The following is a 10,904-nucleotide window of genomic DNA, read 5'->3' on the forward strand; positions in this document are numbered from 1 at the left end:
AGTAGAGACGGGGTTTCACCATGTTGACCAGGATGGTCTCGATCTCTTGACCTCGTGATCCACCCGCCTCAGCCTCCCAAAGTGCTGGGATTACAGGCTTGAGCCACCGCGCCCGGCTCAATTTTTATATTTTTAGCAGAAACGGGGTTTTGCCATGTTTCCTAGGCTGGTCTCAAAATTCTGAGCTCAAGGGATTTGCCCACCTGGGCCTCTTAAAGTGCTGGAATTATGGGCATGAGCCATTGTGCCCAGCCTGTTTATTATTATTATTATTATTTATTTATTTATTTTTTTTTTTGAGATGGAGTCTCGCTCTTGTTACCCAGGCTGGAGTGCAATGGCGCAATCTCGGCTCACCGCAACCTCCATCTCCTGGGTTCAAGCAATTCTCCTGCCTCAGCCTCCTGAGTAGCTGGGGTTACAGGCACGTGCCACCATGCCCAGCTAATTTTTTGTATTTTTAGTAGAGACGGGGTTTCACCATGTTGACCAGGATGGTCTCGATCTGTTGACCAGGATGGTCTCGATCTCTTGACCTCGTGATCCACCCGCCTCGGCCTCCCAAAGTGCTGGGATTACAGGCTTGAGCCACTGCGCCCGGCCTGTTTATTATTTTTTAAATTAATTTATTTTCTTTTTAGAGACAGGGTCTCCCTCTGTCACCTAGGCTAGTGTGCAGTAGTTTGATCATGGCTCACTGCAGTCTTGACCTCCTGGGCTCAGGAGATCCTTCTGCTTTAGCCTCCCCAGTAGCTGGGACCACAGCCATGTCCCACCATACTTCACTAATTCTTTTTATTTTTTGTAGAGATGGGGGTCTCATTTTTTTGCCCACGCAGGCTGTGAACTCCTGGGCTCAAGCAATCCTCCTGCCTTAGCTTCCCAAAATGTTGGGATTACAGGCATGAGCCACTGCGCTTGGCCAATTGTCTTCGTTTTACAGATGAGGCTGCTGAGGCACATAAGGGTTAAGTCTTTTGCATAAGTCAGTACTATTGACAGTGGAGTTGGTGTTCAGACCCACATTTGTCCCATCTCTGCTATACCATGCTTTAGTCAGAATTATGAAATATATGAAAGGGTTTATGTATTTCTAATAAACTATTTATTTATTGAAGGATCTCTTTTTATAAACGGCAAAAGTTAAAACTTTTATTTTTCTGTTTTAAAACAATTAGAAGTTTTTGGACTCATGTAGAAAAACTGTGGCCTCTATGTAGCCTACTTCCCAAAGATGAGTAGAGATGTTAAGGGTATATACTCATGGAACCACCTATATACAGCCTTTGTTAATGTGATTGATTTAAAAGTGTTGTTCTCCTAAGCACTATACACTTCAAACAAATGAGTTGCCCAGAGTTAAGTTAAATGGAGAGAGTTTAGCCGAAGGGCATTTCCCAGTTAGGATTCATGGAGATTCAAGTTTTCTTTTTGTAGGCATTATAGTGTATAGGAGAAGTTGATCTAATCTCAATTTTAAAAATGCAGAAAAGGTATGACGGCTGCATATATGATAATCAGAAGGTATCTAGTCCAAGTATGGAATAGTTATGTATAGTTTAAACGGGAAGCATTTGTTAGGGAATTATGATGGGATATGAAGGAGAAAATATAATATTCCATGGAAGATTTTTCCTGTTATAAAAAAAATTCTTCATTAGAAGTAGAATATGCTGCTTTTTGAAGCATATCAGTCATGAAGTCTGATCGTTGCTTGTTGTAGTTACTCAGATATCTCTTGGATAGAGAACATAGCTGTTCTTGCCAATTAAGAGGAAATTAAGGGTTAAAGCAAAGCAGCAGCTGCTATCAGAATCCCTTGACTTTGGAATGCAGTAAGACATATTACTTGCCAGAAACAGCTTTCCAAACCAACAGATGGAATTACAGGTTTTTAAAGCACTTTGATTGCTCCTAGATGCCTGCTAAGTTAGGGCAGTTGCAGATAAAGTGCTTACAGCCAAGTGGAGCAGACCCTTACACTGTCAAAGAAAGTAATTGAGTGGTAGCAAGTTATTTTTAGCTGTGACCCTGCAGTGCCTTTTTACTTGCCTGCAAGACCATCAGAAAGTCATTTGCCCTTCCTTATTTTGCTAATTTCTTAACAGGTACTTTGATACCTTGAATTGCTAGATAAATTTAAAATCTACATTTTCATGACTTTTGTGGTTTTTGTCCCATTTAAAAGAACCATGTAGTAGATTGTAGGCTTTCAATAAGTATTTGTTGATTGGACATAAACGTCTAAAATTAAGATTTTAAAGCACAGATATTTAAGTTAGAGTCTTAGAGCAAGAGAGACTGTCTTCATTTTAGTGATAATAAGACAAATTAAGTCATTTACCCAAGATCACATAGTTACTGGTGACAGAGTCAGACCTCAGCATAATCAGTATATATATACTGTAATGTACAGAGGTAAATTTAAAAAAAATTCAATACTATTTTAAGATATACAACTTAATATGGAATAGAAAAAGCTTAAAATTCTTAAATTTGACCTATGCTTTTAGGAGAAAATGTGCACCTTCTTCTATTTGTTCTCAGCACTTTGCTCAAATGTGCATGATTGTAAAAATTCTACTTCAACCATAATTTATAGCAGTATTCTAAATTAAAAATTATAAAATGCTAAAAATAGCTTTTGAGCTAATTTTCACGATACTGAACTCTCAGAATATAAAAGAATGACCTTATCCTATTGATTTGCATTTTAGGTATATCCAGAGTCTTCAGGAGCTTCTTGATTTTAAGGACAAAAGCGCTGAGGATGCTAAAGCCATTTATGAGTGAGTTCACTGTTTTGACCCTATCCTGAATACAATTTTTACATCCCTTAAACATCATTCAAAAAATGTAAATGTATTTAGCTTAAACCTACTATTAGGTTACTTTGGGAAAATTGATTAACTTTTAGGCTTCTACTGCTTTACAACCTATGCTATATGTGACTATAGCAGCCCATACAGGCAGGGCAAATAACATAAATCAGTAAATTTGACTAGGCATAAGAAATGCTTCATGCTCCTCTTTAACAAAAGATGAAGTTGAGGTGTGCTGATTAATGGAATGTAGGTGTGGTCTCAGTGCCAGTTGGACTGTTAACCTGGAGAGTACATGCTCCTTCTAATGGACAGCCACCTTCAGCCCCAGCTGATCTTTGCCATGTGAATGCTGTCTAGATCATCTGATTGTTTTCTGGTTTTAAAGGAAAGCTACAAGTCTAGATTTGTAATGTAAAATCTCTCAATTTTGAAAGATGCACAACTAATTAAAAAATTTTTTAAACACCAAAGGCCGATAAGAACATGATTGCAGGTCTCTAGTTTATGCTCTATGGCTTGTAAGATGATGTAAGTAATATGACAGGTTTAATAACCCCTGTACCGTAATTGATAAACCGAAGTATTTGCCCTATGCAGCTACCTGCTCATTGCAATGAAGGGTACTGACATTGTAATGACCACTTCTTGTCCTCAGTCATACTATATTTTTTGGACTGTCTTTAAAGGGTACAGTAACACTTCATTTTTTTAACATTTTAATCTGAAAATAACATTCAGCAAGAGTTTACTCCTTGCCTAGATATTGAGCAAATCCCACATGAATGTTTTTTAATCTTTGAAACAGTTCATTGAAATAATGCTATTTGTGCACAAAGAGGGTAAAGTAGCTTAAGGCTACATGGCTAGCAAATGGTAGAATCCAAGCAGTCTTAATTTAAAAGTAACCATTATGCTATAGAGCCTTCTGAAAACAGTCATTCAGAGCTGTAGAAAATAAATTGAGTAGTTAAGCAGAATAATACAGATTTGTGTTTCTTTTAAGGAAAAAGAAAATAAATGAATAAAAAGTGACTAGAATGAGGAGTTGTTTTCGAAGAGTTTTGTTGTTTGTATTTTGGTTTAAGGGTCTTGTTTTGAAGCTCATTACAAGCTAAGAATTCCAAAAATCTTTTAAGCAGTAGAAACATTGGAATAAGTTAATAATACTCAGGATGATGACTTTGAATAAGAAAGCACTCATTTGGAAGTGTACATTCAGATGGTTATGTTAGAAAATTGGTTTTGTTACTGCTAATTAAGCCTTTTTTCTCTTTTATTTATTTCTTTAACCATGTAATGTCTTCTAAGTGACAGAAGTGGGAAGGCTAGATGATTTGAAGATTTGTCTTTTAATTGTTTACTTTTCCTCTCCCATTTAATAAACTCATAAGATGAATGAAATGAGAATTCTTTTCTGTTTTTCTGTCCTAAGTGTTTCTTTCTCTCTTTGAACCCTAGGGAAGAGTTCCAAAACAGGCAGGCTTTATTGGCTCATTCGTCTTGATTCCTTACAGAGCATGTGTTCCCTAGAGGCGAGTGCTTTGTCTTCTATGCAGAATGTCTCTGGAATACCATCCTCATAGCCAGTGCTCAGATGACCTTAGTTGATAGCAGTTAAAGAAAACCATTAACATTTTTAGGATTATATTTTGTGGCAGCCTTATTCTTAGGAATCCAAGAAAATAATTAAATTTTGAAGGTTTTATTTTGAAGGTCCTTCTACTTTAATGGATTTGGTATATTTTATGATCTGAAATACATGTAAATAAGTATAGGAAAACATGAACTGATTTTCCTTTTACAAATTGGGGATTTTTTTTTTCTAGTATAGTTTGTTAAACTTATATTTTTGTATTAAACTTACTTGTCAAAATATTTGGCCATTTTGACAGATGGGTTTGTTTAGCTTTACAGATACTGTGATACGGATCAGAAACCGACACAATGATGTCATTCCTACAATGGCCCAGGGTGTGATTGAATACAAGGAGAGCTTTGGGGTGGATCCTGTCACCAGCCAGAATGTTCAGTACTTTTTGGATCGATTCTACATGAGTCGCATTTCAATTAGAATGTTACTCAATCAGCACTGTAAGTGTCTTCAGTCAAGAGAAGCGGCTAAATAAGATGTGTTGGCATATTTTAAATTTATTTCGAAAACTTCCTTTTAGGTAGAAAATTTAGTTTTACTTTTTTGCTAATTAAGAAAAGTAAATAGATTGCCATCAAGAAAGGTATTTTTATTTAATGTAAAATACTATGTTTATCCTAAAAGAAAATATTTGTTCTACTGTTTGGTACAATTGAAACAGTATTCACATTTGGAAAAGAGCATTAGGTAGGTTAGCTTATTTTGTTTGTTTTTTATTTTTGGATAGCTTTATTATTTGGTGGAAAAGGCAAAGGAAGTCCATCTCATCGAAAACACATTGGAAGCATAAATCCAAACTGCAATGTAGTTGAAGTTATTAAAGGTAAATACTAACATTTCTCCTTGCAAAAAAGGTTAAAAAAATCAAAATTATTGATTGTTATTTCTTACTATTAAAGCAACTGTTTATATCATGAGATAAAATGGTAGGCACAAATGTGTGTGTTTGAAAATAACTTTATAGTATTATTTGTGCATTATGTATAGGATGACTATTTTTTTGATATAATTATTTGTTAGGCAAAGTTTGGTGATAAACCTTTTTGTTGTTGTTGAGACAGGGTCTCACTCTGTTGCCCAGGCTGGAGTGCAGTGGTGCCATCTCAGCTCACTGCATCCTCTGCCTCTTGAGTTCAAGCAATTCACCTGCCTCAGTCTCCCCAGTAGCTGGGATTACAGGCGCCCAACACTACGCCTAGCTAATTTTTGTATCTTTAGTGCAGACGGGCTTTCACCATGTTGGCCAGGCTGGTCTGGAACTCCTGTCTGCCTCAGCCTCCCAAAGTGCTGGGATTACAGGCATGAGCCACTGAGCTTTGTTGAGGGTATCTTTCACTTAAAAAAAAAAAAAAAAAGACCTGAGCAACATAGTGAGACTATGTCTCTACCAAAAACAACCAAAGACTTTCCCCAAACTATCAAAGTATATTTTCTTTTGTAGAAAGTTTAAGATTTTCACTTGTCAATACTATTGCCATCTTAATGCATGAAACAGAAGTGTATTTATTAAATCTTTTCTTTTTGTTTTTATTCACACTAGATGGCTATGAAAATGCTAGGCATCTGTGTGATTTGTATTATATTAACTCTCCCGAACTAGAACTTGGAGAACTAAATGGTAAGCCTGATGTTGTCTTTTCCTCAATAATTAGTGCTTTGATTACTTGATAAGGGATAAGAATTTAAAAGTTTTAATGGAAGATGACTTTTTCCTCAACTGCATTGGATATGAAGGCTAAAGGAAAGTAATCATGTAAAAAGTGTATATACAAATATATATATGTAATTTAGTCAGATTATGAAAAAAATGACTTTTTGTGCCTCATTGTCTTTATTTTTAATTGATAACTTTGATTCTTTGCTTATTTTTTATTTTCTGTTTAGTCATAGATAAAAAATGATGCCAAGAAAGTTACATTTGACTTTTACATGCACTTCAGTAATGTAATCTACTTCATGAGTTGTAAATAATTTTCTGTTGTTGAGAACGTAGAAAGATTGGGGTTTTAAAAGAGGAAACAAAGATGCTGATCTATTTGAGAATCTGTTAGTCTCTGATGGTTTTCTTTTTAACTTGATTAGTGCTTTTTGGACAAAAAGGGTTTAGATGCCTTGCAAGGGGATTGATGAGTCTCTTTTCTGAGGCATGGTAGTTTGACAGAGAAAAACATTTCCTACAATGACACTTTAAGAAGGTGTGGTGGGAAGAATAAAACGAAATAGGCTTTTACTAAGCTGAATTCTGGACCTTAGAGTGAGAGAGCAGTGAAGTTACACAATTGAAAATAGAATTGCTTGGTGGTTTTCTAAAGCCATATTAACTCTTCAGATCCATAATGGTAGCATAGCATTTGATAAATAACGATCACAATGTACAAGTGATAGTTTGCGAACCTGAACTACTGTGAGCAATTTCCAGATGTCCCATTCGTGTTTCTAAGAGGGAGTTTAGTCAGAAGAAGGATTTATTGGTTGAATTAGAATTCTAAGGTATTATGAGTCTTACTCCTGTGTTCTATTAAATGTGTGTTTTATAAACACCCCTATCACCACCCCCAGTGGGACTCCTATTAAGTGTTTAAATGTAGAGTTAATTACTGTCTCGAGAAATTGATGCTAACTTATATTTTTTTATTCAGCTTTATATCCATCGAAATGCCTGAAATAAAACAATATTCCGCCAAGGTGAAACATTTAGAAAATGGTTTCTTGAATGTATGGCTGGGTGCAGTGGTTCACTCCTGTAATCCCAGCGCTTTGGGAGGCCAAAGTGGATCATAGGTCAGGAGATCGATACCAGCCTGGCCAATATGGTGAAACCCCGTCTCTACTAAAAATACAAAAATTAGCTGGGCATGGTGGCACACGCCTGTAGTCCCAGCTACTCGGGAGGCTGAGGCAGGAGAATTGCTCGAACCCAGGAGACGGAGGTTGCGGTAAGCCAAGATCGCGCCATTGCACTCCAGCCTGGGTAACAAGAGCGAAACTCTGTCTCAAAAAAAAAAAAAAAAAAAGAATGTATGTATGTGAATTGGACTGTGGAATTTATGGACAGGAATGTTAAATTCCTACCTGAAAGTTGAGTGATCTTTTAAAAAGACTTTACCATCCTGGAGAAAAATGGGTACATGGGTTAGTTCAATTGCTGTGTAGGGTTGTGAGAAGTGACCACAGGACTCTTGTCAGTTGTAAATATTTGTGGGCATAGGTTCAAACACTAATGCATTGAAGAAATGATGTGGCAGTTCTCCCCCAAATGATACTGTCCTCCATAGTTAACGTTTTCTTTTCATCACTACACAATTTTTTCTTAAAAATGCTTTAAGCACATCTCTCTGTACTTTCATATTTTTCTCTTCTGCTCTTTAGCAAAATCACCAGGACAGCCAATACAAGTGGTTTATGTACCATCCCATCTCTATCACATGGTGTTTGAACTTTTCAAGGTTTGTAAAATAGTATTACATAACCTTTACCAGTACTTTTCTGAAATTAGGAATCTGCTCTAAAAGTCAAATATTCCACTAGGTTCTCCTATTAAGAAGTGCCATTTCGTGTCAGTATCCTATCACATTGCTGGAGATCAGCCTTTTATCAACACAGGCAGGCACCTCCTTGTAGTGGTGAGCTCAGACTTTGGAGTCAGAAAGACCTGGGTTTGAATCCCAATTGTGGCACTTAATATGTATGTGACCTTGGGCAAGTCACCCAACCTCTCTCAGCCTCAGTTTCCTTTCTGTAAAACAAGAATACTGTCCAGGATTGTTTATGAAGATTGGGAATAACATACCGGTACAATGGCAGCAGATTACATATAGGTGCTCTATAAAGTTATCTTTGCATATTTATAAAACAGCATTTAGAATAGTGATTCTCAACTTTCTGTCCTTAAAGGACCAGAATCCTTTCTTTGGTCTGGTTTTTCTTGGGAGAGGGAGGTCATTTATATTGACTGACAGGGCTTCTGCTATTATCCTTGCTCTTTACAACAAATTTTGAAAACTAAATTATGCTGGTAATGTTGAGAGTATCTTTTTTTCCCCCACCAATGATACTTGCTGGTTGACAGGAAAATGGGCGAGGAGTGTGTGACACAGGTCCTGGTGGCTGAAAACAACTTCCCTCCATCAGAAGCCTGTAATCTCTCTTTAGTTCTGTTTCATCAGCCAGCAGCAAACTAGAAGAGAGATGGCTTTCAATCTGATAACGTAGAGGAAAAGTGCACTGAAACACAGAAAAACTGACTGAATATCTTAGAGCACCACCAGAATACTCTTTCTTCGAAGACAGCAAAAATGTATTTAATACCTTACATGATATTTTTTAATATATTTATTTTATTTTTTGTAGAGCTGAGGCCTCACTCTGTTACCCAAGCTGCGCTTGAACTCCTGGCCTCAAGCAGTTGTCCTGCCTTGGATTCCCAGAGTGTTGGGATTACAGGCATGAGCCACTGCACCTGGCCCCAAAATCTTTTTATCTAAATGGTTAGACAAGTAGTGACGGGCACTTAAAGCATTAACACAAATTTTTTCCTTGAAATTCCAGTCGCATAAAGATCTTGTGCCCTGTGATTGAAGTATTCCATGTTATATTACATATTGTACATAGACGACTTTCATCTAGAACCTAATCTTAAACTGCCTTGGGTAGAAATGATGGAATTTCCTCCATAAGGGGACACAATTGCAATTGCTGTGCTTGGGCCACACACTCTTACTTCCAAATTCAGATGCCTTTTTAGTTACGTCTAGTCTGTATCATTTTTTACTGCAATGCCGCATGTCATGTTATTGTTTAAGGCTTCTCATATGTGTACATAATTCCCTAATTTCCTTTAGAAATTAGGAAAGCAGCTTTTCAATGTCAATATCCTTAATTTCGAACTAGAAATAAAGGGATTCATTGCTCCATCAAATACAGCCATTGCTGTTACTACTATATGAAAAAATTTTTTTCCTTTGAAGAAATTTGTGAGTTTTTTAATAGTTCTAAAAATAGCTGAAACAACATTTTCAAAAATGTTTTGCCCAGCATTTACTAAAATTAAAAAAGTGACAGTTTTCTGCTTTAATGTAAACTAGTTAAAAGTGTTTTGAAGTCTGACTTTGGAAAATATGCAGAATTTAGTTGAAATCTTTTGTCAGAATATCCTTTAAATCTCCCCCCAAATTGACTGTATTAAAAAAAAAAAACTTTAAATGTGGTTATAAAAATTGTACTTCTTTGGCATATTTCCATCAAACTTAAAAACTTCAAATAGTATATATGTACTTGAAAATTAACAGTTCCTCTTTTTTATAAAGCTGTGTTTTTAATATAACCCTAACGTATTTCAGAATGCAATGAGAGCAACTATGGAACACCATGCCGACAAAGGTGTTTACCCCCCTATTCAAGTTTATGTCACGCTGGGTAATGAAGATTTGACTGTGAAGGTAAATGTGTTTGGTAGTTTTTATTGTTGTTTTTGTTGTTTTTTTTTATGGTAATTGATGTACAGACATGCAAAGGTAACCATACACATAATTTCTAAAAGACAATGTACTCTCAGGGGAATAAGCACATTGCTTTATTTAGCTGGTGGATTATAGAGTTATCCCTGGAGTCTTTTCTAGTCTGGTCCCCAGTCCAGGTGAATCAACTTAAAGTAAATCCTGGAGACAGACAATTTAGCAGTAGTGATGAATATCTCTTTGATAAAGATCTAAAATATTTGGGTAGTTGCAGTGTTAGGGAGATAGTATTTAATCTATAATTTAGAAAATTTTAAAACAATACTTTTTAATCTACTTAAAACGCATTTGTTTTGTTTGATTCTCTTGACACAGGTAATTTTAGCCTCAATTTTACAGGTGAGGACACTAAGACACAGTGGTAAGCTCAGGATCACACAGAGAATAAATGCCATGGGAGATGATACCCAGTCTTCTGTCCCCAGTGCTAGGCCTTTTCTACTACATTGTTTAGGTAGCTCAGTTTCTTCTTTTTAATTTTATTAAAAATTATTTTCTGTCACCCAGGCTCAAGTGCAGAGGTGTGATCACAGCTCACTGTGACCTTGGAACTCCTGGGCTCAAGCAATCCTCCTCCCATAGCTTCCAGAGTAGCTGGGACTACAGGCGTGCACCACCAAGACTGGCTAATTAAAAGAATTTTTGGGAGGAGAGAGACTAGGTCTCACTTTGTTGCCTGGGCTGGTCTCAGAACCCCTGGTCTCAAGTAATCCTCCCATTTTGGCCTCCCAAAACACTAGGATTACAGGTGTGAGCCACTGTGCCTGGCCCTAGTTTCTTAAGAGTATGACAGTGTTTCTTTTTTGTAATAATCATTGAAAATTTATATTAAAGTAATAAATGCAGAGACTATAAAAAATCAAATGTATCAGTTCTGGCCTTTGTGGGCCTCATTTCTCAGAGATAGTCTTT

At 36.5% G+C, this 10,904-nt stretch overlaps 1 protein-coding gene across 2 annotated transcripts in view; it reads left to right on the forward strand.

Annotated features, from left to right (window-relative positions):
* PDK1 (pyruvate dehydrogenase kinase 1) overlaps positions 1-10,904 on the forward strand; it is a 37,462-nt gene that overhangs the window by 4,107 nt on the left and 22,451 nt on the right. For both annotated transcript variants that reach the window (XM_017538226.2, XM_017538227.2), the window contains exons 3-8: positions 2,718-2,789; positions 4,732-4,916; positions 5,204-5,299; positions 6,017-6,094; positions 7,846-7,922; positions 9,816-9,914. In XM_017538226.2, the coding sequence (XP_017393715.1) occupies positions 2,718-2,789; positions 4,732-4,916; positions 5,204-5,299; positions 6,017-6,094; positions 7,846-7,922; positions 9,816-9,914 (607 nt within the window). The remainder of the gene's footprint in view (positions 1-2,717; positions 2,790-4,731; positions 4,917-5,203; positions 5,300-6,016; positions 6,095-7,845; positions 7,923-9,815; positions 9,915-10,904) is intronic.

This window comes from Cebus imitator, unplaced genomic scaffold (assembly GCF_001604975.1).
Source record: "Cebus imitator isolate Cc_AM_T3 unplaced genomic scaffold, Cebus_imitator-1.0 Scaffold110, whole genome shotgun sequence".
NCBI classification, from domain to species: domain Eukaryota; kingdom Metazoa; phylum Chordata; class Mammalia; order Primates; family Cebidae; genus Cebus; species Cebus imitator.